This window comes from Rutidosis leptorrhynchoides, chromosome 2 (assembly GCF_046630445.1).
Source record: "Rutidosis leptorrhynchoides isolate AG116_Rl617_1_P2 chromosome 2, CSIRO_AGI_Rlap_v1, whole genome shotgun sequence".
NCBI lineage: Eukaryota > Viridiplantae > Streptophyta > Magnoliopsida > Asterales > Asteraceae > Rutidosis > Rutidosis leptorrhynchoides.
Window position 1 is genome coordinate 700095672 of NC_092334.1, and position 27743 is coordinate 700123414.

The window sequence follows — 27743 nt, forward strand, 5'->3', positions numbered from 1 at the left end:
AAAAGTTTTTCCGGGCGAAAAGTTGTTTTTTTCGAACGAATGGGTTATTTTCGGGAAAGACGTTTCGAACGACAAATCGTCCGAAAAGAAATACTCCATCCGTCCCAAAAAAGAGTCCACATTACTATTTATATTTGTCCCCCTTACTCAAAATAACAATATAATGTCACGAAAATTTCAATTACACCCTTTATATATATATATATATATATATATATATATATATATATATATATATATATATATATATATATATATATATATATAGCAATACATTTACTCATAATTTGTCTCTCACTTACTTTGTTAAGGAAAATAATTAATTCGGATAACATATTAAATGAAAGACAAAATAGACATTTTTACAACATATATTAAATCCAACATTTTTTTGTTAGGGGACACTTTTTATTGGAACGGATGGAGTATAATAAAATATTTATTACGTTAAAATTTAATCATAAATAAATTATTAAATTTTTGCAGGTGACTTTTTGGGACGATGTCGTCCCGAAAGATTGATACTAAAATATTAAATATTTGATAATTAATATTATATAAATTATTATTAATAATTAAATACTTTTTGGGACTACCCTTCTGAGACGTCATGTCATCCCGAAAATCCACCGTGGTTTTTTTAGCATCATTTAAATTTGCTTTTTACCAGCCGTATTCACAACACGTTTCAAAACACACAATTACACAAACCTGCTGTACGATTATAATATATTTCACAAACACCACAATTACATTAGATAAAAGTTTAAACCATATGTCCTCCGAATGTTCGAACACACAATTACATAAAGTATAAACATCAAACATAAACTAATTTTATATCAAACGAGCACAACAATCGGATTACCCTTCTTCTTCTTCTTCTTCGTCGTCACTTTCCTTATTCTGGTTTAAACTGGGAGTCGGGAACACATTTTGCAAATGGGGCGGGATAATTATATTATTCGCGGCAAAAACATCGACTATCGCAGCCAATAGCTGAGGAGCTAGGTTTGGTTGTTTCGGTGGTGGTCTTCTACTTCGACCCGTTGATGATGAATATGCGGAATTAGTAACCGATACTGGTAACTTTCTTCCCACTCTGCACGCGTGCCCACGATATCGTTGTTGTGCACCAACGGGTTCTGAGCAGCTCTCTCTCAGATCCTTGTGGGTAGCTCTTTTAACCAAAATGGTGTTTACTTTCAATTCCATAAGCAAATTGGATTTTTCCATGGCCTCCTTTCGTTTGTGAATGGCGTCCAAGTGAGGTCGTAGCCATGATACGTTAACATTGGCTGCTTCTGCATCTGACACCTTGCACTCAAGATCTTCCATTTTTCCAGAAACATTATTACTTTGAATTTGCTTCACAACTTCACAAACAACCTCAAGGAAAAATGATCTTACGGAAGCTGATTTGAATATACACTCAGCTGCAATGTCACCGTGTTTCCTGAAAATGGCTTCAACAATTGGTGCCACGCTATCCTTCACATAGTAGCCCTCAACACAGCTAATGCCACAGTGAGAAGACAAAGCATCATCAACCCCCATCTGCTTATAAACATATACTAATTATTATTAATAATAATATTAATTTTAATTTACAAAAACAACAAAACTCAATCCCACATAAGTGGGGTATGTGGGAGGTAAGATGTGGACAATCCTTCCCCTATCCTAGAATAAAGAAGTCATTTTTCCACCCAGATTGAAATACCCCAATAGTAGAGAAAGTTCTCCCTCTCAATGTTCTATGGATAAATAGATTGCTTCCGAATGGACCTCCGGCCAATAAGTGGGTTGAAAAAAAAACGAGACGCCATGAAAATGGTAGAATCATATTTTCATGGATTCCAAACCTGCCCGAAGTTCAATTTAAGCTCTAAGTGGCAGTCACCAATAAATCGACGCTTGTTGTTGACTCGATTAATAGAGCCTTTAATTTAATTTAATTTATTTTATAACATATCAGTAATTATAAAAAATTATATGCAGTGTTGTAAACCTCCCCTAAAACATCGATACTCCCCCATTACTCTGTTTTAGAAACCAGCCGAGCCGATCTACCAAAATTCGAGTACTTAATTGGTCAAAGTCGGACTTAGTCGGTCAAAATTGGTTAGTCAATATTGGTCAACATTGTAATATGAAGTTAAATCATAAATTTTTAGAGTTTTTGAACATATGAAGTTATGTATATGTTTCTAGACATTTTTTTAGAACGGAAAACACACACCCATATATTTGTCCACGACGGGACTCAAACTCACAACCTCAAGGTTGATGAGTTACCTCAATACCGATAAGCCAGAAGCCCTTTGGTTGTTCCAAAAAATTATGTTAATGTTAACGTTTAATTTTTGAATTTTATTATTTAAATGTATAAAAATTCAATCCGATTACTCCCCTGTTCCTCCCCGAGTTTCCGGTGTCAACCGAGTACTCGTAGCGATTTTTGCAACCTTCATTATATGATAACTGTAAACACCATTACCTCATCTTCACGACCTCGGATTGGTTCCTCCACAGGTGTCACTTTAGCGATTTTTGCAACCTTCATTATATGATAACTGACCACGATGTCGTCCATGTCATCATTATCGGTACCACTAAGATAACTCTGACTTTCCCTTTTCACAAATAGTTCCCCAACGCTTCTCCGGGCTGGTTCCTTTGTCCTGGTCATTATTTAACCAATCTGCAATCAAACATGGAAACATTATTGGTAAAAGGATACAAATGAACCCATATTATATAACTCATGTAACCACCAAATAGAGAAGAAGACTCATTCAAGGTCATCAAGCGTAAGGCATTTGCATGTTTGCATAAATCAAATGTGGCGATTTTGCCCCATATTCTCTCTAAACCCATTAGTGAGACTAGAACGGAACCAAGATTAAGAAATAAGTAAGCCGTGGATTAATCACACATTTGTGTACAATGTACATACATTTTACTGATTCATATATCAATATTCAGATTCATACATACACTGTTCTATATACATATACACATACAGCACTACATATACATCATCATCACCATTGTGACCTACAAATAAGCTTTCTGTGACCTACAATTATCATTGAATTTATAATGATATCTAACACACTGATATATTATATAAAACAAATAAAAAAGTTAGAAATTGCTAGATAAGCGAGTCAACCGAGTGTGGGTAATTGGTCTGAGTAAGGGTCTAAACGGGTCAGGTTGGGTTTATCTGCATTTATCTTATGCAGATTCTAAAAAAAAACATCTATTTGTAGCTAATTTTGATAACAAAATCAATATTCTTACAGTAGGAGAATGTACGCATAACAAATTAACAATCAGATATTAAACTGCTATGAACCCAATTTGCACATTCTACCTCTAACAAATACACTCATCAAAAGGATGATCTAAATGCATGATTCTATATTAGAGCTATTTTATACAGTAAGCTCATTTTATAGCTACACATTTACACACCAAATACATGCAATCAAATAGAAATGAACATATTCAGGGTTAGGATCCATACCAGATGTCCTTTGATTAAGTGGTGTTGTACGGACTAGGGTTTCGGTAGTGACAGTCGTAATGGACGTACGATGGTTAGAGTGTTAGACGGTGGAGGTTAGGTGAAGACGTACAGTGGTAGGCGACGGCAGATATTTGTCGCAATTTTATTTTTCTTTAGCATCAAAACTCTTGGAAACGGGTGCGTTTTGGTTTTCATCAGTTATCTGGTAGTTGGTACTAGGATTTTAATTGTATTGTATTGTCAATAAAATTACCGGAGTTAAATATTTTTTTAAAGCTATCTGTGTTTTTTTAACGGCGTTTAAGAGTTATTGACGTTGTTTCGAACACGATGTCGAAACTCACTCAACCGATCATTTTTTTGGATGAACTATTATAGCCATACCGAGCATTGACCCTCGAAACTACCACGACGAATATATACCAGCGAGTGGAAATCGAATCTCTGACCGCCCGTATGGAAAGTAAGGTCACACAACCAAGACAACTCCTCCTTGCTTTTTTTTTTGAATGGCGAATTTGCATCAGCGGATCATTTATTTCAACGACCCTCATCATTTGCACTCACACACGCTAGAAGGAAACTCCTACCCGGGTTGCTTGGCAACTAATCGCGGAACCTGGGTTGCTTGGCAACTAATCGTAGGAAATTGGAGAGAAAACCTTCCGCCCCCAGGAATTGAACCCGGGTTGCTTGGCAACTAATCGTTGGCCCTTCCACACTGAGACTTGATACCGTTGAAGCAAACGTTCGTTGGTAACTCCTCCTTGCTTTTTAGTTATTTGTATTAAGTGAGATATTTAACAATCATATATTTATAAGTAATTGGTTGTTGATGTCGTTGATAAAGTTGTAATTGTTTCTTATATATATGCTTGATTGATTGATTGCATTATATGTTTACGTTTTATTTTTCCATTTACGTTTACTTATTTCGTTTACACTTTACGATTATATTTACATTTACATTTACATTTACATTTTACTTTACCTAAAAGTTTTAAGTTTATCTTTATATTTTACATTTTACTTTACATTTCACGTTTTACATTACATTTGCGTTCATTATAATAGAGCTTTAAAAAATCCTACAAAATTGTGAACCAAACACATTGTAGGATTTCAAATTTCAAAATCAAACCATCTTGAAATAAGAGTTTCGTGAGAACACAAATTTATTAAAAGAAATAAGTATAAGTAAGATTAAATAAATATTATTCCATTTGTCACATAATAATTATCCAATTTTAACTCTTAAAAGTTTTTTATTTAACGTTTTTGTGTATTTAATGTAGTTGTTGAAAGTTATATGGAGTACTAATAACGGAAACATATTCAAGAACCAAATCATTCATATAACTTTGATCCAATATCATATAAGTAACACAAATAAAAATATTTAAAATAAATTGTGATTAAAAATAATCTTCCAAAAAGTAAGTAAAAATATGACATTATTAGACATGAAAAATCATGTATAACTAAAAATGTATAATCATCGAATGTTTGGTAATGATACGCATAATGATCCGTCTCAAAATAGGCAAGCATCTCGACAAAAATCATACACAGTACTACGCGTCCCGAGTTGCCAACTCCTTTTCTCGTCATCCGTCTAGCCTATTCCCGGATATCCTACCATGACGGACAGATGGCAAGAACCCGAACGACACACACGCAACCGGCACCACATAGCCGGTCACGATAATCATAATTAGGCACTATAAAGCCAATCATCATTACCATGACCGTGAAGAAACACTTCACAAGTGTTTGGCGAGACCCACCCGGCTAGACTGGGAGCACCGTGATGCCTTAGCCGGAATCAACCCACTGTCACCACCGTCTCGGTCTTCCAAACCGACATGAAGACACTCCCGGGGCAAGCATGTTGTCCCGGAGCAGAATGCATTGTCACGGGATAGGCAACCTGTCCCGGGATGATCACTTGATCACGGAACAAGCACGCGAGCAAGTCGCGTGCCAGGCCAGCCCGCAAATCTAGGGAAGTTCGTTAGGATCTGTTATTCTTCATGAAAAGGACAGGTGCCACGTCACCCCTCGGGATTGACAAAGTTCGTTACAACCATGAAATGGACATGTGCCACGTCATCATACCTTCCATAACATCTATAAATACGCAAGTGAAATCCTTCACCTTAACAACACTGGATGCATGAACGTTGTTGCGACCCGACAAAATGGTCATTGATGGCGCCGTCTACTTAGGTCCCGTTACGTGGTCATAAGTCTTTAAAACAACGTTTGACCAAAAGTATGTCGCATTCATTTCAAAAGTAAAGATGTTTCAAGGTTTACAAAGTAGTTCGACAACTAGTTACGTTACAAAGTTTAAAGTACAAATGAAACATATGCGACACAATTTAATAGTAGCCAAAAGACGCTCCACGTATGCATGTATACTCGGTATCCAAGCAAGTATCAAAAGTAATGAGCGGAAGCATGTATCACAAAACGTTCAAGGACCTGAGAAAAACATATAAATCTATCAACGAATACGTTGGTGAAATCATAGGTTTAAGTAAGTAAGTACAAGTGAACCACAAGATTTGTAACATCGAAATAATAGTTAACCATTCCAAAATTTGTTTCACGAGCACCCAATTATCAATGCTTAATATTCCTTACATAGAACCCCATCACAATAGTGTTAGAACATACACTGTTTCACGAAAATATATTTCATTCGTAGACGGTAGCGAACCGCCTGAATGAGGGTTTGTCAAACCCATATGGATCCATACAATATAAGTTCTCGCTTACACCCGGCAAGTGTAACTAATGATAATCGAATTGAGGATTTTGTTCTAAACTCGTATGTAGAATGTTTGTTTTCCTGTACCTGTGTTCACTTAGTTAAAAGAAACGTTTATGTTTTCTCATCCCAAATGTAAGTTCAAAAGAGTAAAAGTGGGACTATGATCTCACCTTGAGTGCACGAGTAATAGAGTACTTCAACAAGTAAACGTGTGCAACGAACAATGCTAGTCTTGACCTAAACAAATAGGTCGTATCAATAACGGTAAACACGATAGGTCAAAGTGTTCAATTAGTCCTATGGCTCGTTCCGACTCGATTACTATAGCATGTGAGTCAAGTTGTCACGTTTCATGCAAGATACAAGTATAAAAGCATGTTAGAATGATTGCACAAACATTTGGTTAAGTTTGATTAAAAGTCAACTTTGGTAGGGTCAAAGTCAACGAAAAGTCAACACGTTCGGGTCGGGTCCTGAACTATTTTTCTGAGATTTTTATTCATATATAAGCATGTTAGAACAAGTTACATGTGAATCGGAGGTGCGTAGCATAGCAAACATTTTTCGAATTTTGACCATGTAGGTCAGAACTCAAACACAGCAAATGCCGCGCCGCGACCAAAGAGGGCCGCGCCGCGACATTTAACGTGGTCTGGTGCCTGGCCAGTTTCAATTGTTCAAGTCAAAATTCAATCTTCAGTTTAGCACAATTCACAAACCGTAAACACTTAGAACACGTATCTTATATTGTTGGAAAGGTAATTTGACGAGGAACACAACTAAACACGTTTCATCAATCAAAAGCATCATTTGCAAAAATCGAATTTCCAAGTTGAAAGTTCATTAAATGTTCACCATAAATGCTTTCAAATTCATAAATGCACTTTGATGATTCGGGTACTAAATGCACACATGTGATACGCCGTTTCGTAGATAATTACGCATACAATGCAACTAAACACTTACCAACAACAATTCATGGCATTCAATGCATCAAAAATCCATTTTACTCCTATCAAACCCTAACCCAAAATCACAATTTTTGCGATTAAGTTTATGGAGTCCTTCCAAGTCAACCTACACCTCAAATTGAAGCTAGTGATGCTAGTAATACAATTAATACATGCATTTATAACATTTAACAACATTCAAGCAACCAAATCACCCAATCAAACACACCAAAGTTCAAGTTCATGCTAGTTGCTTAAAATAACGAGATCGAACATATAAATCATATATTCATGTTAGACTTGAGCCATAGACACTAATTAACACTTTTACAAGTAAAAATCATCAAGAACACAAAATCTAGTGATTTTAGAAAGTTACCCAAATGCAATAAAGTTGGTATGAATTCGAAGAGGAAGATGCAAGGATTCTGAATACGTAATTTGTTTGGATTGGTGCTTGCTCGATTTGATTTAGATGATGAATCTTTGGATTGATGTTTGAGAGAATTTGGTGAAAGTATTAAAGAAAAAGGAAAATGAAATGGAAAAAGAAAGAAGGTGGGTGTGACTAGTCCATCTAGTCACATCTTTGTTCAATTGGCGAAACTAGTCCCTCGAGTTCGGTTGCGGGTGCGTGAATTACCTAAACGAGATAATTTAAACGCGTATCAACGGGAGATGTTATAAATATATAACGGACTTTAAAATGAATAAACGGAAAGTAAACGGAAAAAAGGTGGGATGTTACAAACGTTACTCTGCCAAAATCAATGGCGACAACGTCACTCCAGTCGTTAACTTAATTCTGACCGGTGCTCCGATCACCGTCCGAGTTAATCCACACTAAGATATTAACTTATTCGATTCCGATCGAATAAGGTTAATTCACTTGATTGTTTTACGCCCTTGGAATCCAGATTCCAAATCGGGGTTTGCACAATTACTGGAGTTAAAACAATCAACCTACTTTTTTTTCCCAAATCAAGCACTCAAACCCGAAATCTATTCACACTTAACGATTTTGGTTTGATCAAATGGTGCCACCAAAAGGTACGAACAACACATTGAAATTAAGTAGCGAAACGGTAAGCAAGAAAGGTACGAACGACGATGTTCAGCCACCTTTGAACAAGGGAAGCTCACCACCGGTGGAACCACCTCAACCTCAAAAGCAGTCAATCGCTCACATTCACTCTGGTGACGCGTCGGGAGACGAGATGAATGTCTCCGACGACGATGAGGATACACACGAGGGATCAACGCTTAGTGGAGACAGGTTGAAACTCAGCACCCTTGGTCTCAAAGCTGGTGGATCAAGCAGCATCAGATCGTCCCAAAATGACACCGACATGATCACCAAAATGATCTCAGTCGACGTCGAGAAGCAAGTAATCGAAAAGCTGAAATCCATGCTGAATGATAACGGTCTAGCAGAAAGGCAACAATCTCAAACTCTAGACGTTCTGAAAAATGGTCCGATGCTAAACGTCGATACGGGAAGTGGGGGTGTCAACAAGGATTCCGCAAATGCATGGTTAACCGAGCTCCTCGTGCAAGCAGCGCCGCCGGCGTACAAACATTCCCTGTCACAACCCGCCGTCCAGGGGACAGCGCTTGAAAATCTCTTTGCATTAATCACCAGTAACAGGGCAAAGCGACCGGTTGAGACGTGGGCCACTAGCCAGAAGTTGTGCGAACGAATTGCCAGCTACATGCTGCCCGCTAACATCGTCATACCAGTCACTTTGGGGGTGTATAATGGAACCACGGACCCGGATAATTTCTTGCAAATCTTTGAGGGTGCCATGAAAACCCAGCACTGGAGTGACGAGGTGGCGTGTCATCTCTTTCCAACGGTACTACAGTCGGCAGCCAGGGAGTGGTTTGCGAAGTTACCACCTAACGATATCACTTGCTTCGCGGACTTGCGAGAAAAGTTTCTCATGCAATATCAGAACCTCCGCTGACACACGTACATACATCTGTATGCTCATGAAATCCCAATGTACCGGGGAGAGAAAATCGAGAGCTTCATTACAAGGTATATGCTGGAATGTCAGAAAATCCCAGGACTCCCGGAAACACAACAGATTTCTGGATTCATCACATGCCTGGACAAAGACGCACACCCGTCACTTGTCTCGGAACTCCGTTGGAACATCCCGGGTACATTTGCAGATGCCGTAACGGTAGCCAGGCAATACCAACACTCGGGAAGGGAGAGACAAGTCGGGTATCATCGAGAAGATAGGAAAAGAGAAGAAGCGACACCAGACACCGCCACGACAGCAGTAAGCACAGCGAAAGCCACAGCAAACATCACAACAGTCACGGCAATAGTCATGACAGCCATAGGCATGACAAGGGCAGCCGGAAGTCGTATGACAAAGGGTCTTTAATTGACAGCATTTCCAAAACTCCAAGGGAGATACTGTTAACAGAACCCGTGAAGGCAAAGTTTACTCCGCCGGCACCACTGGAGAAGCGTGACGGTCAAAAGTCAGACAAGTATTGCGAGTTCCATGAAGACAATGACCATGATACCGATGAATGCAAGGCACTGATACGTGAAATCATCGCCAAGATTAAAGCAGGTGAACTCAATCACTTGTTGACCGGAAGGAAATTCAAAAAGGCTGACCCCAACAAAACGTTTAGTTGGCAGAAGGAAGACGGAAAGAAGCGAGAGAAAGCGAAGGATAAAGTTGTTATCAACATGATCAATGTTCAGAAGGACGAGTCTGCCCCACAGAATTCCTGGAAAGACGCTACTATCACTTTCCTGGGAATACCAACATGGTACTCGTGGGATGAACCGGTAGTCATTACCGGACTGATAGATGAATTCCCGGTGAACGAGATGTACACCGATACGGGAAGTGATGTTGAAGTGATATACGCTCATTGCCTTTCCCGGTTACCCAAACGTGTAGGGAGAAAGATGAGGCAATCTAATGCCATCATCTCTGGATTCTCTGGTCACGCTGAAGAAACGATTGGAAGGCTCAAGGCAACGGTCATGGTGGGCACTCGACCCTATCTTCGCAGCGAAGTAATTGACTTCTATGTCGTCAAATCCGTGACTGTAACGAACGTAATACTAGGGAGGCAGTTTTTCAAAAAGTTCGGCGCTATAGCATCTACTGCTCACGGTATACTAAAGCTCCCCACCCGACAAGGCGTGGTAACGGTTCAATCTACCTGACACCCTTTTCCAGGCAATGAAGCTATTCAAGACAGGCAAGATGACGAGTCACGAAGGACACCCCATGTCATGGAGGAAGAACGTGTTTCTATTCTTAAAAGGCTAACCTTTTTCTCCCCGACGGCACATCTTGGCAACAGAAGTTCAGACATGCTTCATAAAGCAGAAAAGGCGATTTTCGGCCGACGTCGCCGGTCAGAGTGGGAGAAATCTTTTAATGGCATGTGTGGAAAATTTAAACCCCTCAATCCGACACTCAAATGGTCAAGGACCAAAAGTCGTGAAAGTTCCAAACGAGACAAGATGGCGGTTGAGGAAAATGAAAGTGGCTGAAATAGTAACTGAGGTTTTGATAGGTACTGTGATTGAACTTGATCACCTTAATCCACGGTTCTCTTGATTTTTTATCTTTTGTTTCATGTAATAAAAGATCTGATGTATGTCTTTCCTTTTCAAGGAATTAATAAAAAGCTTTTTACCATTTGTAATAACTTTGTCATTATGTTATTCACAACAATGTTCAAACAACTATAAACGGCTAGCGGCAAAATGGATTCCGACATCCACATAAGTCCCGTGCACGTTTTGTACCCCCTTAAGAGGTGACCGCCTAGCCCTCACCGGTACCAGTTTATACTGATAAACAGCCAATGAGTAGATGGCATAAACACGCCTGACTGCACGGTGTACACGCCAAAACTAACACAAATGTATTTCTAGGCATACATACGAAGATATGAACTAGTTCAATTCAAGAAAAATTAACACAAAACGCATGAAATTAACGTTTCATTAACGACTGTACGTGATTCATTACAAAAAATGCACAACTGTGCAGTACATACGTTCAGAAATTAAAATCTAAAAGCTGCTGGACGATTGTATTGTCGTCAATGCAAAGGTCCTCAAAGCTACCAAAACGAATCTCCTTTAACGCCTTTGCAGTAGCCTGGACCGACTCCAGAGCAGATGGATTCAATTTCTCAGCAATCTCGGGATGAAAGGAGGTAACCCCACTAGCATGATGCTTCTGTATCAACATAACGGCACGGGTGAAGTGGGCTAACGCAACACTGTCCAAATAGTCCTGGAAGGGCATCTTCACAGTGGAGGAGTTAATGGCTTTCTTCAAAACTGCAGGTAGGTTGCCCCGCAAACGTTTACACTCTTCTCGGGCAGCAACAACCTCCCTCTCCCTCTGGTTGAGTTCCTCCTTGGCCACCCTCAGTTGGGTTTCCAGACTTTTAACGGCTTCCCGGGCAAGCGGAGCCTGAGACAACTCGAGGCGGGCAGCTAAAAGTTGACGCTCCAAGTCTGCCGTCCGCCTCTCCCTGTCAAACCCATCCTGAATAAGCGTATTCATCGCCATCAAAGCCCGAGTGCGAATTGCCAAAGAATCTTCACAAGAAAGGGCGGATGTCGATTGGTGAAGGGAGGAAGAAACCTCCTTTTCCAGAAAACTTGCGCAACTAGGATAGTCAATATCCAACTGAGAAAAAGCGCGAACAAGGTCATCACCGATAGGCACTCGAAAATGCATCTCATCGATGCTCTCCAGGTCAAACTGTTCAGCATCACCTATATTCAAAGGCTCCGTCTCAGTTATAGACGGCTCAGCAGTGGCTGCAGGACAAAAAAAAACAGTCAAAGATAAGCACAAGACAAATCAAAATATTTACTCTCTAAAAAAATAAAAATAGCGATGAAAAGAGAGATTTTTGTTTTACCAAAACAAGAATCACCTTTAGATTTTTTCCGAAGATGAGGAAGCTCATGAATTTTCCTCTTCACCACAGAATAGTCACCCGGAACATTATGACCAGGAAGATCTAAGTCAGCACCGTCACCAGCATTGTGCTCCAAGTCCTGCGGCACAACATCTGGCTGCTCTCCAGGATTAACCGGGACACTCTTCACCCGGATGTCCGTAAGGTCACCAAAACCCAATGCGGTAGCAAACTCCATCACTGTTGTATAAACATCAAACAAAAACAAGGTTAGTATGCGATAAATTAACCTAGCGATGTAACAGTTGGCTGGGATCAGTCTTCACCTGCTCCATTAAAACGAAGAACAGGCTTGGTATTCGGGTCTGGCCACTGATGGCTAACTCCGCCCAACACGAGCATAGCCTCTGGATATGGACGTTGTGGAAACCTAAACCCCCGAATAGCACCTATACACGCCTTCTCGGCAGCATTTAGAGTCGGGATTTTGTTGGCTCTTTTTTTACGTCAGTTGCCCATTCGCAAAGCCTAACAAATCGTGGGGGCAGCCCTGTACTATCAATAAAAAAGGAAGACTCCTTCCACTTTTTCAACGACGTGTCCATATCCCCAGTGAAATTGATTTCTGCTCTACGTTTGATGGTGAACCATCCAATTTCAGACCTCGAAACGGTAAAACAGAATCAGAACATACGGACGGTAGGAAGAATGTGATAGTGGTTAAAATACATCTCCCACATCACCAATTTTTGGTACGCATGGGGATGTACCTGTGCAGGCGCTATACCATAATGGTCAAAAAACTAATACATAAATTCAGAATAGGGCAATCGAAAGTTGCCCACACTAATGGCATGACCATAAAAGATAACCATGCCTGGAGGTAGGGATGGCGCCCACGGGTAACGGGCGCGGATCTTATATACCCGCGACCCGCCCATCGGGTTATTTTTTTTCTCGTTGAGACCCGTTACCCGCCCACAGGTAAAAATATTTCACCCATGCCCGTGACCCGCGGATACCCGTGACCCGCGGGTCATAAAAATATACAACTCAGTAAAAAAAAATTAAATGCTCTAGATTTAATTATAAACTATATATGTACAAGCTACATGTAAAATGACTTAAAAAATAATTTTTTTACTTATATGTAATATTATATGTCTAATAATTATTATATTATAACTAAAATCACTTTTAAATTTAATAATTATATGTATAAACTCGCGGGTAAATTAAAAAAGTGCACGAATTTGCGGATCGGGTTTTACCCATGACGGGTAGTATATACCCATGACCCGCCCGCGACCCGTCAGCGGGTATAATTTTTCACCCGTACCCGTGCCCGCGGGTAAGAATTTATGATGTTACCCACCCGTCGTGAATCGGATACCCTCGGGTCACGGGTTTTTTCTCGCCCGTTGCCATCCCTACCTGGAGGGGGTTTATGGGCCCTATGGATGGCGTCGGGCACCCTCAACGAATAACGAGACAAAAATGGGTACCTCTGTACCATCTCGTCAAGGTATTCATCGCATACTAGACTCATAATATCATTAACATTTACAGAAGATCTGCCAGAAGTTTCGGGAACACCTACGCTAGTAGAAGTGGAAGACTGATCTGCCATATGAACGAAAACACAAACAGAAAAATAAGTAAAAGAAGAAAGAAGTAGAAAAGGTACCTTTTTCGTAAGAAAACTGTTGGTTTCTTGAGAAGAAGCGTTTAGGGCACAAAGGCTGTAAAAAGTAAAAATATCGAAAAAGGGAAACTATTTATAGGTTTTAAGAAAACTGATCCAACGGTCCAGATCAAAAGATGGATCGACAAAAGTAATGATTCAAAGGGCAAAAGAAAATCTCTCGAACGCCGTTCCAAAAGTTGAAAAATAGAAAGAACACGAAAAGGGAGGCGCATTTGCAGAAATTGTCTTTTCATGCTGACGAGCATTAAATGCACATCCAATCAGGAAGCGTGGCCTTGTCCCGGAAGTTTGACAACGGTAACCGTTCCGGCTACCCTCATCAAACTGGGGGACTTAATGATACGCATAATGATCTGTCACAAAATAGGCAAGCATCTCGACAAAAATCATACCCAGTACTACGCGTCCCGGGTTGCCAACTCCTTTTCTCGTCATCCGTCTAGCCTATTCCCGGATATCCTACCATGACGGACAGATGGCAAGAACCCGGACGACACACACGCAACCGGCACCACATAGACGGTTAAGATAATCATAACTAGTTACCATAAAGCCAGTCATCATAACCATGACCGTGAAGAAACACTTGACAAGTGTTTGGCGAGACCCACCCGGCTAGACTGGGAGCACCGTGATGCCTTAGCCGGAATCAACCCACTGTCACCACTGTCTCGGTCTTCCAAACTGACATGAAGACACTCCCGGGGCAAGCATGTTGTCCCGGAGCAGAATGCATTGTCACGCGATAGGCACCCTGTCCCGGGATGATCATTTGATCACGGAACAAGCACGCGAGCAAGTCGCGTGCCACGTCAGCCCGCAAATCTAGGGAAGTTCGTTAGGATATGTTATTCTTCATGAAAAGGACAGGTGCCACGTCACCCCTCGGGATAGACAAAGTTCGTTACAACCATGAAAGGGACATGTGCCACGTCATCATACCCTCCATAACATCTATAAATACGCAAGTGAAATCCTTCACCTTAACAACACTGGATGCATGAATGTTACTCTGCCAAAATCAATGGCGACAACGTCACTCCAGTCGTTAACTTAATTCTGACCAGTGCTCCGATCACCGTCCGAGTTAATCTACACTAAGATATTAACTTATTCGATTCCGATCGAATAAGGTTAATTCACTTGATTGTTTTACACCCTTGGAATCCAGATTCCAAATCGGGGTTTGCACAATTATTGGAGTTAAAACAATCAACCTACTCTTTTTCCCAAATCAAGCACTCAAACCCGAAATCTATTCACACTTAACAATTTTGGTTTGATCACTTGGTAATCTTTTCACTGACAACATTTAATAAGGTTTCCCTTGCCAAACATAGCCAAAATAGGGGTGTATCATCACAATCTACTATCAACTACATATACATAAACATCTATAAATCTATAATATTTCAAATAAAAATATATACCCATTTGTTAAGACTCAGTACCCGAACCTCATGCATCAAGCATGTTTGAACTAGCCTATATAATTCCTTGTTTTTCCCATGAGTCCTCTTCAGCCCTAAGTTCCAAGATATCGTCATCTAGCTTCCTTTCAACAAAACGGAGTACTCTCGCGCACCTTTCAGCCTTTGCAAACCGTTCTTGTGCAGCAACCACCAGCTCTGCACACCCTTCACCCTTTTCAAATCGTTCCTGTGCAGCATCCAGCTCAGCAGAACTCTCTCTCAGATCAATTTGGGCATATTTTTTTAACCAAAATCATGTTAGCTTTCATTTCCATAAGCAAACTAAACTTTTTCATGGCCTTCTTTTGTTTGTGAATTTTTCCCAAGTGAGACGGAACCTTTTTAAGGGGAGACTGTGCCAGCTGTTCAAAATATATATAAATTATAGATAAGAGGTGGCAAAATTAAGTAGGTCAGGCTGGTTTGGGTAACACAAAGTTGTAAAGTTGGTTAGCTATAAAACAACTTTGGCTTATATTCAATAAATTTCAAGCACTAAAAAAGATGAGTAAAACAAGATCCAAAACTGTAAAAAGAGGTAGGAAGATACATACACAATTTGACACAGGAGTCTCGGTAACTTTAACCGATTCCGGTTGTTCCTGATCGAGGCATGGGAGTTCTTTATCACCATCATCAGATGATACCTAAAAAGGGTATAGCAACACATGTTAGTATACAAGTACTATTATTGACACAGTTGTTCATAATCGTGATTAGACGAACAGAATTTAAGGTGACTTGCATTAGTTACAAGAAACAAAGAATCATGATCCAATTCATTTGTTTGTTGATTTGATTCAGTCTCATCATCATCTGATTGGCTTGCTTCTTGATCTGATTTGATCTCATGATCCGCTTGACTTGGTTGTTTATCTGATTCGATCTCATGAGCCAATTGACTCGTTTGTTGATCTGATTCGATCTCATGTACATATTTACTTGTTTCTTGATCAGAATCAATCTCATGAACAGATTTACTTGTTTCTTGATCTGATACGATATCATGCTCCAATTGGCTTGTTTCATGATCCGATTTGCTTGTTTCTTGATCTGAATCAATCTCGATACGGTTATATTGCACTGTTTGTTTGACCGGATCCAAATATAGAGGAGGATAAGGATTTTGGACCCATTTGTCAACCTTCCATCGGCAAACATTATGTCGTTCACATAATCGCGTGATAATAGAAGGGAACCACAACTCTTTACTATTAAATCTAGCACACAACTCAATATGTTTCGCTATCATCTTTCCCACATTTACAGGTTTTCCAGCCACAATACAATATACCAAAACAGCTACATCGTTTTTCACTACCGTACCGTAATACAATGGGAGAAGGTTGTATTTGATAAAGTCAATCCAGATACCCAGGCCCACCTTGAGAGAATCACGTCTGAAAAACAAATTTGACGATTGACTTCCAGTCAACTCCTTTGCAATGTCACTTATTGTGGGAAGTGGTAAAACGTAAGCTTTTTCAAACATTGTATCTTGATTATCGGTAAGAGAGAATAAAGAGTTGATAGCTGATGCAGTTGCATCTACTATTTTACCTCGAACAATAACTGCATTGGATTTGGTAAAATCATAATTGTTGTAAAATTGTCTGACTAATGGGATTGAAACAGGAGATGGGTTCTGGCAAAAGATTTCCCAGTTATGAGTTCGGATAATTCGAATGAAAGTATCAGGAAATTCGTGCGAGTTAGATTATGACCAATTGAACCCTCTTTCCATAAATAATTCTCCTTTGCGTGCACATTTATTATTATTTTTGTTTTTTATAATTAGATTGAAAGGAGGCTATAGGACCTCTCGTGTTTATAGATGGTTCTCGTTTCTTCGGTAATATCTCTCCGTTTCTCCAGGCTGGTTCCCTTGTCCTGCCCATTACGTAACCAATCTGCAATCAAACACGTCAACATTATTGGTTAAAGCCTTAAAGGATACATATGGACCCATATCATATACTGCATATAATAACTCATGTAAGCACCAAAGAGAGAAGAAGACTCATTTAAGTTCATGTACAAGGCTACTCGGGGAGTACTCGGTCGCCAAATCAAGGATACTCGGATACTGACCAAGTTTGGTCAAGTTTTGACCGATTTTCCGAGTAATCCCGAATTTTGGCTGAGTTTGACCAAGTTTTGACCTAGTAATCCGAGTTATTGGACCCAGTAATCGGGAGGCTTTTTCGCCGAGTACTTCCGGGTTGTGCAACACTGATGTCCACAAATTGGAAATTTTGCCCCATTTACTTATTGATGAGTCAATCAGGTTAGGATTTAAAAGAAACGGGTAAATGAGTTGAAAGTGGCCCAAACTCAATTTCTAATGCATAAGACCTGGTAAATTATCACATTCAGAAGACAGGATTATCATTGAATTTATTTAACCTGTTCAATTAACAAATTGTGACGATCGCTCCAAATCCACTTTGGACGAATACATCATTCATTGATTTCATAGTGAGGTTTTGACCTCTATATGATACGTTTTGTAAACATTGCATTCTTTTAAAAAGGCACACCATAAATGAATATATAAATCCAAGGTTTTCGACATCTGATGATTTCTACGTATAGACAGTTACCGTATATAATAGTTTACAATACTACATCCGTTGACAATGCAGTCAAAATAAGATACACGGTGATGATTTTGTAAATGCAAAGTTTTCTTGAATAAAGCATGTATGACTCCATGCACATAGCTTGTATAACGTATAAGCGAACAGCGGAAGACTTCTAGAAACCTGAGAATAAACATGCTTAAAAGTGTCAATTCAAAGGTTGGTGAGTTCATAGTTTTAATGTTGCACATAAATGGTATGTAAAGGTGGATCACAAGATTTCAGTTGTTTCTTCCAGAAACGTTTATCAAATGATTCTACGTAACAGAGCACCCTGGTAACTAAACTTAACGTATATATAATTTGTACCCTTTGTATAATCATCTTAATAATACACGCAAACCAACGTGTACGCTTCTCAAATAGCATACGTCCGTTAAAAGGCTAGTGCTCTAGCTCGAACGGGGATATCAAACCCTATGGATCCATATACAACTATTTGCGCCCACCAATTCTTATAACTGGCAGCTACTAGTTACCAAAGCTAAGGGATTTTCGGTTCAAACTCGGTGTAGAATTTAGTATGTACTTGTATCCATTGTGTTTAAAATAAAGTGCATGTATTCTCAGCCCAAAAATATAGATTGCAAAAGCAATTAAAAAGGGAGCATATGAAACTCACCTTAGCAGCACATAAGGTCATTTACCAAAAAGTGATCGAAACTCGGAATGCAAAATTAACCGTAGATCTCAACCTATAGAACATATGTTGATCAATACATGTCTAATAAGCTAGGTTGGGTCATAGTGTATCACAATCCTAATGCTCGAGATTGACATACAAAAGTTATCAAAAGTCATTTCAAAAAGTCAACCTGACCCAATATGATCTTTTAAAATCTATACTATAGTTTGAATGATCATGGTAATCGAAAATAGTTTAACATTTCACATGGTTTCCCAATTCTTGAATAATTAGACTATAGTTTTATAAAGCTTTAAAATATGGTAAAACAGTCAATTTTGACAATTGTTCAACAAATCGAGACGTGCCTTATATAGAAATTCATTTACTCGATTAGTAATATTTGAAAATCCAAATTATCAATCTTATAAACAAGTTGTTTAAATATCAATTGCAGATTTAAAAGCAATTTCAATTAATGTTAACCATAATTCAGTTGTCCATATCTTTTAATTCGTTCATCGAAATTATGCGATCTCTAAATGAAAAGTTATTGATTTTCGCCAGCTTTTCAAAAACATGCATATCATATACCTTATATCAGTAATATATGTATTAAATTCGTGATCTATTATAAACTATTTAACGACAAAATTAATCGTACTAGCATGCATAATCCTATATACTCGAGCACTAGTCAGGGATACACTATTAATATATAGTAGATAAGATATAAATGCTTACGTATCAATATTGTGATTCAATATTGTAGGAAAGTACGTAGACGCAACGTAGATGATAAATACTAGTTTGACTCACGAGCAAAACCTTTGAACAATACCCAAAACCTCCTTAGTAATAACTCATAGTTTCCTTAGCTCTATCCCGCTTGAAAATCTATTTTGAAAGTGACACGCTCATGACCTCGTCGTAGTATTTTAAGTGATATAATTAGTAATAATAATAATACTACTAATAATAATAAAATAAATAATAATGATAATCTTAATAATAATAATAATAATATTAATAATATTAATATAAATAATAAATAATAATAATATTACAGAGGGAGTAGTATATGTGTAAACAAAACTTGAGCAGAAACTGGCCTTTTATAGGCAACTTTTTGGAATCTGATGCCCATGCGATCGCATGGCCGCCTGATCCAGCTCAAAATGTTTTTGTTTTCTTGTTTGTCGACATATTATTATATAATATATATAATATATATAATTTAAATAATTAATTATATATTATATTAAATTCATGTGCATAGTTGACTTGTAATTTTCGTTCCGATGACTCGTACGTTATCACTCGACTTATGTCCCAGTTCCGGTTTCTCGAACGCATTTTCGTACGCTTAGAAAACTCGCAATTTACGTTTTGTGACTCGTACCTTTGTCAAAATATAGTCTTAAATTATCAATAAACTATATCATTCAAAGTGTATCTTAAACTTTCGAGTGTTTTGATCATTTACTTCTATAAATCATTGTCTCGCTATTTGTTAATATATATATAATAACAAATCTTTTTATGACCAAGTTAATATATATTTTCAACATTCATAAACACGTTTTAAATATACGTCGCAAGTTATTCATATAATTAATATTCCAACTTATCATATATATTCAAATAAATATATAAACCAATAAATTTAATGTACGGTATCAAACAATTAATACATTGTTACGTTTTCAATTTATAGTATATATATATATATATATATATGTATCTATATACATATAATTGTTCGCGAATCGTCAAGAACAACCGAAAGGTATTTGAATATATGAAAGTAGTTCAAAAATTTTGAGATTCAGTTTTACAGACTTTGCTTATCGTGTCGGAAATGTTAATCATACAAAGATTAAGTTTAAATTTGGTCAGAAATTTTCGGGTCATCACAGTACCTACCCGTTAAAGAAATTTCGTCCCAAAATTTGAGTGAGGTCGTCATGACTAACAATAAAAATGTTTTCATGACGTATATGTGTTGATAAATAGAGTTTTATCACCGTTGAATAATATGGATAAAACAATCTGATTATTCGAAGCGTATGAGAGAAGTTATCGTAAAAGAGTGAAATGAAGAATAGAGATTCGTCTTAACTCTTGACATATTAACGATTGATTTTCGTAAATTAAGGAATAGAAAATCTTCATAATCTAAATAAGATTTGATTCTTCGGAAATTAAGGAGATTAAGATCTTCTTTAATTAAATGCGTAATCTGCGTCGATTGCTATGTCTGATATTTTACTAAAAATTGACCTCTTCTGTTTCATTTATTTTCACCACTCCTATAAGCTTCTTCCTTATTTCATACTTCCTAATAGATTTTGAAAATGCTTAATCCAGTTCTGATTCTTGATATTTTCTTGGCTATCGTATCCTTCATTCTTCTTTTTCATCTGCCACCAGAGGAGGTTATTTTCTTCTACTATTACCTTGGGGTTATAGTGTTTTTCATTCTCCTGTGTCTTTATATTGCTATACGCATTGATACACACGGTTTGTAATTTCGGGGTTTTTATCGGGCTTTTTATTCTCCATTATATTTCGGAGCTTCATGCTTTTATTTTTCCTTCCCGACTTCAAGTCAAGCGAATAATGGTCCAGAATTCGTAGGTATGGAGTTTTGGATGAACATAGTTAATGTTCTAAGAAGGTAATCGTAATGGCATGATCTTGATTTGTAAAATTACTAGAATATCCGGAAAGATAGAACTATCATGAAGATATGTTCTTAATATGTTTGGAGATTGGGTAGAATGTAAGAGTCATGTAACATGGCACATGATGACAGTATGATCTGTGAACCTTTATCACGTTCCATTAGAAACTCAGCATGACTTACTGTAATATAATCACGTTGATCAAGTGTCATTTTATTATACTAACTCATGCTTCAATTCCCAACATTACTTCAAACATCCATTTTTTTGAATTTTTCATATTTTTGAAACTAAAATAGTTTCTTTCATGATGTAATACAGATAGCACAAAGAGATAAATGATTTCAGATAAGAATAGTTGTGAAAATATCTTCAGTAATATCGAAGATATTTATAATGAAAGATACGATGATATCATAGAATTTCTATTATTGAAGGATGATGAAGAAGACTTGTTCATAAAGGTTTAGAGTCAGGAGCAAGGTATTCGTTAATGACTTCAGCAGACACTGAATCTTTTGGATTCTTTGAAGGCAGGTTTAGTCTTTGTGATTTGTCCACAACCTCCTTCATGGTTTGCTCAATTCGTTTTCCAGTACCAAATTTTCTCTTTCTCTTTGCTTTTCCAATACACTACTCTTTATCATCAAACGTTCGACTGTTAAAGTCGTTTACAGTTTTTGCTGCTTCATCAGTATTTTTCAAGATTTTGAGAACTAGTTCGTAGTTTAGGGTGTTTTTCAGAAACTTCACATTCGAAGTCTGTAAGTCTTGAAGGTAAACGTTATATGTATATATATAACTGTTGGTGAAAAATTGCTACGAAATTCAAAATACTGATTTGCTAATTCCCAGTAGTTGGTATGACAATTGTTGTTACAAGTTGTATATGGGTACTTGATAGAGTTTCAATGAATAATTATCGTGATTTTTCGAAGTGGCTTAATGATCAATGTAGTTGTTGATAAGTTTACTGCTAATGTGGTGGAATATGAAAGGTTCCCCGGTAACAATGATGAAGGGGTAATCGTTATAATAAGGCTTATTCGAATGAACAATTGAAGGTGATTTGCAGGAGTGGTGACAAAAATGTCTATTTTGAAAAGGGATTGAAAAGTTATTTTAGCTAATAAATGCCAAAGGGTCTGACACGGATACGTGTTAAACTATGACTTTGATTTCGAGAGTTTTTCAGGTACAAGACTGCGGTAACATGTGGTTGGATCATCATCTCGATGATTCATTATTTGAAGTGTCTTCAGGAATTTCGAGGAATTTGAACATAGATTGTAATTGTTAATATTCATATGATGTTCTAGGAATTTGAATGATACAAATACTTTTCTAGGTTCTATGATGTTTTAGCACAGTTTTGAAGTCAAAGTATAGCTTCGAAAGATGTAGGAATCTAAGAATGATGTCTTTTGTTAAATCTTGACTTGGATTTTGATTTGTCAAAATCAAAATATGTAATTAAATTTGGATGAGGATGGTTGCTTTGATTTTTATAAAAGAATATATATTGTTGTGAAAGTAGTGAGTATAGTTGATGATTTGTTGAATCAGAATCGAAGAATGTAACATATTAATTGTGAATTTATATATCTCTCGGGTATTACCTACCCGTTAAAATATTCTCACCATTAACAGTTTGTACAAAAGAATTTTCTTAATTACAATCTTTATGAAAATATACCTACATATATATTTTTCTTAGATGTAATCATGGATTTAATGAGTTAACATAATATTAATCTCATTTGGTTTTCGACTAGGACTAGAATATATAATCTCTAAAACTTTTAGAAACTACATATTCTCTGCAAAATATTTCTTCGATGAAGTTATGAATCAATACTTCATCGTTTGTTGTTGTTGGTATTCCTTGGTATCTATGGTGCATATGACGGTGATGTTCGAGGTACAGATTGTGATGTTGAGGTGTGGGATGCGGATGTTGTTGTTGTTGGTGGTGATGGTACTGTTAGTGTTGCTGATGGTGGTAATGTTACTGTCGGTGCTGCTGCTGGTGCTTGTAACCTTTGCACCACATTCTCCAAAGCCACTACCCAAGCGCGAAGCTCGTTGACTTCTTCTATTACACCGGGGTGATTGTCGGTTCGGACGAGTGGACGAATAAGATCTAGAATTTGAGATAATATATAATCGTGACGAGACACTCTGGAAATGAGAGAGAAAATGGTGTCTCGAATAGGTTCGCCGGTAAGTGCTTCAGGTTCTTCGCCAAGAGGGCAATGTGGTGGATGAAATGGATCACCTTCTCCTTGTCTCCAATGACTAAGCAAGCTATGAACCCATCCTCAATTCATCCAGAATAGGTGATGGCTGATTGGTTGATCCATTCCGGTTACACTGTCTTCGGAATTCAGGTGAATATCCATATCGGAATAGCTGTCGGAGTTTAAGGAATTTGAACTAGATACGGGATCCATCTTGTATAATTAGGGAGATGATTTTTGATATGAATTAGATTATAGAATTTAGTTTGGTATTCTTCAATACATAATTTACATATGTATATATAATACCAAATTCCATAAATCACGGAGAAATTTTCGGAAGGTGTCAGGAAAAGTTTACAGTAACAGATACGCTAAGATATGAATTTTTGTCTATACACTATTTATGCAATAAATGCAGGAAAACGTGTCTAGACTTAAGAATGATAAGCATATAATTTCCGACAAGAAATGATAAGCAAAACTTTTAACATGCAGACACGGTCGAAGTCCAGACTTACTAATGTATCTTAACAACTATCAGTTAGACACACTCATGCAAGACCTGGTTCACTAGGACCAACGCTCTGATACCAACTGTGACGATAGCTCCAAATCCACTTTGGACGAATACATCATTCATTGATTTCATAGTGAGGTTTTGACCTCTATATGATACGTTTTGTAAACATTGCATTCTTTTAAAAAGGCACACCATAAATGAATATATAAATCCAAGGTTTTCGACATCTGATGATTTCTATGCATAGACAATTACCGTATATAATAGTTTACAATACTACATCCGTTGACAATGCAGTCAAAATAAGATACACGGTGATGATTTTGTGAATGCAAAGTTTTCTTGAATAAAGCATGTATGACTCCATGCACATAGCTTGTATAACGTATAAGCGAACAGCGAAAGACTTCTAGAAACCTGAGAATAAACATGCTTAAAAGTGTCAACACAAAGGTTGGTGAGTTCATAGTTTTAATGTTGCACATAAATCGTATATAAAGGTGGATCACAAGATTTCAATTGTTTCTTCCAGAAACGTTTATCAAATGATTCTACGTAACAGAGCACCCTGGTAACTAAACTTAACGTATATATAATTTGTACCCTTTGTATAATCATCTTAATAATACATGCAAACCAACGTGTACGCTTCTCAAATAGCATACATCCGTTAAAAGGCTAGTGCTCTAGCTCGGACGGGGATATCAAGCCCTATGGATCCATATACAACTATTCGCGCCCACCAATTCTTATAACTGGCAGCTACTAGTTACCAAAGCTAAGGGATTTTCGGTTCAAACTCGGTGTAGAATTTAGTATGTACTTGTATCCATTGCGTTTAAAATAAAGTGCATGTATTCTCAGCCCAAAAATATAGATTGCAAAAGCAATTAAAAGGGGAGCATATGAAACTCACCTTAGCAGCACATAAGGTCATTTACCAAAAAGTGACCGAAACTCGGAATGCAAAATTAACTGTAGATCTCAACCTATAGAACATATGTTGATCAATACATGTCTAATAAGCTAGGTTAGGTCATAGTGTATCACAATCCTAATGCTCGAGATTGACATACAAAAGTTATCAAAAGTCATTTCAAAAAGTCAACCTGACCCAATATGATCTTTTAAAATCTATACTATAGTTTGAATGATCATGGTAATCGAAAATAGTTTAACATTTCACATGGTTTCCCAATTCTTGAATAATTAGACTATAGTTTTATAAAGCTTTAAAATATGGTAAAACAGTCAATTTTGACAATTGTTCAACAAATCGAGACGTGCCTTATATAGAAATTCATTTACTCGATTAGTAATATTTGAAAATCCAAATTATCAATCTTATAAACAAGTTGTTTAAATATCAATTGCAGATTTAAAAGCAATTTCAATTAATGTTAATCATAATTCAGTTGTCCATATCTTTTAATTCGTTCATCGAAATTATGCGATCTCTAAATGAAAAGTTATTGATTTTCGCCAGCTTTTCAAAAACATGCATATCATATACCTTATATCAGTAATATATGTATTAAATTCGTGATCTATTATAAACTATTTAACGACAAAATTAATCGTACTAGCATGCATAATCCTATATACTCGAGCACTAGTCAGGGATACACTATTAATATATAGTAGATAAGATATAAATGCTTACGTATCAATATTGTGATTCAATATTGTAGGAAAGTACGTAGACGCAACGTAGATGATAAATACTAGTTTGACTCACGAGCAAAACCTTTGAACAATACCCAAAACCTCCTTAGTAATAACTCATAGTTTCCTTAGCTCTATCCCGCTTGAAAATCTATTTTGAAAGTGACACGCTCATGACCTCGTCGTAGTATTTTAAGTGATATAATTAGTAATAATAATAATACTACTAATAATAATAAAATAAATAATAATAATAATAATCTTAATAATAATAATAATATTAATATAAATAATAAATAATAATAATATTACAGAGGGAGTAGTATACGTGTAAACAAAACTCGAGCAGAAACTGGCCTTTTATAGGCAACTTTTTGAAATCTGATATTTTTAGTGTATTTGCCATGCGATCGCATGGCCGCCTGATCCAGCTCAAAATGTTTTTGTTTTCTTGTTTGTCGACATATTATTATATAATATATATAATTTAAATAATTAATTATATATTATATTAAATTCATGTGCATAGTTGACTTGTAATTTTTGTTCCGATGACTCGTACGTTGTCACTCGACTTATGTCCCGGTTCCGGTTTCTCGAACGCATTTTCGTACGCTTAGAAAACTCGCAATTTACGTTTTGTGACTCGTACCTTTGTCAAAATATAGTCTTAAATTATCAATAAACTATATCATTCAAAGTGTATCTTAAACTTTCGAGTGTTTTGGTCGTTTACTTCTATAAATCATTGTCTCGCTATTTGTTAATATATATATATAATAACAAATCTTTTTATGACCAAGTTAATATATATTTTCAACATTCATAAACACGTTTTAAATATACGTCGCAAATTATTCATATAATTAATATTCCAACTTATCATATATATTCAAATAAATATTTGAACCAATAAGTTTAATGTACGGTATCAAATAATTAATACATTGTTACGTTTTCAAGTTATAGTATATATATATATGTATCTATATACATATAATTGTTCGCGAATCGTCAAGAACAACCGAAAGGTATTTGAATATATGAAAGTAGTTTAAAAATTTTGAGATTCAGTTTTACAGACTTTGCTTATCGTGTCGGAAATGTTAATCATACAAAGATTAAGTTTAAATTTGGTCAGAAATTTCCGGGTCATCACACAAATTTACAATATAAAACCTACAGACAAATAGTTAGAACTTGTCCATGCAAACTTTGATAGCAAAAACAATAGTGTTATAGTAATAATTCAGATTGACCAAATTGTATTGAGGAGACTTTTTACCCTTAACTTGCATTCTACCTCTAACATACAGTCATCAAAAGGATTATCTAAATGCATGATTCTAAGAGGTATTTTAAACAATAGCCTCAATCAATTTATAGTTTAATACAATCATACATTATATAGACATATAGTTACACACCAAACACATGCATCTAAATAAATAAGATTATATCCAGGGTTAGGAACCATACCTTATGTCCCTTGATTAAGTGGTGTTTTACGGACTAGGGTTTCGGAAGTGACAGTCGTAATGGACGTACGGTAATTTGACGGAGGAGGTAAGGTGAAGTAGTAAGCGATGGCAGAAATTTCTGGTAATTTTATTTTTCTTTAGCGTCAAAACTCTTGGAAACGGCTGCATTTTGGTTTCATCAATTATTTGGTACGAGGATTTTAAATGTACATAAATATAAAATATTTTTTAAATTAATTGTATAAATGAGATACTTAATGATCGTATATTTCTCTTCATTTACATTATAACTTCATAAGTTTTCATTTTACGTTTATGTTTTTTGTTTACATTTTATTTAATTTTTTTATATTTATATTTACTTTTTATGATTTATGTTTACATTTTATTTACTCCTTGTATGTAAATTTTACGTTTACCTTTATATTTTACACTTTACATTTTACTTTATGTTAAAATATAACTTAAAAATCTCACAAAATGTGAACCAAACACATTTTG

At 36.7% G+C, this 27743-nt stretch overlaps 1 protein-coding gene across 1 annotated transcript; it reads right to left on the reverse strand.

The window, feature by feature from the left end:
• Positions 1-737: 737 nt before the first annotated feature.
• Positions 738-3710, reverse strand: LOC139894119 (uncharacterized). Its single transcript, XM_071877320.1, has 3 exons — positions 3536-3710; positions 2501-2704; positions 738-1557 (listed from the first exon to the last, which is right to left on the reverse strand). The coding sequence occupies exons 2-3, from the start codon at positions 2690-2692 to the stop codon at positions 865-867; spliced, it is 885 nt and encodes a 294-aa protein (XP_071733421.1). The 5' UTR covers positions 2693-2704; positions 3536-3710; the 3' UTR covers positions 738-864.
• Between the last annotated feature and the right edge of the window lie 24033 nt (positions 3711-27743).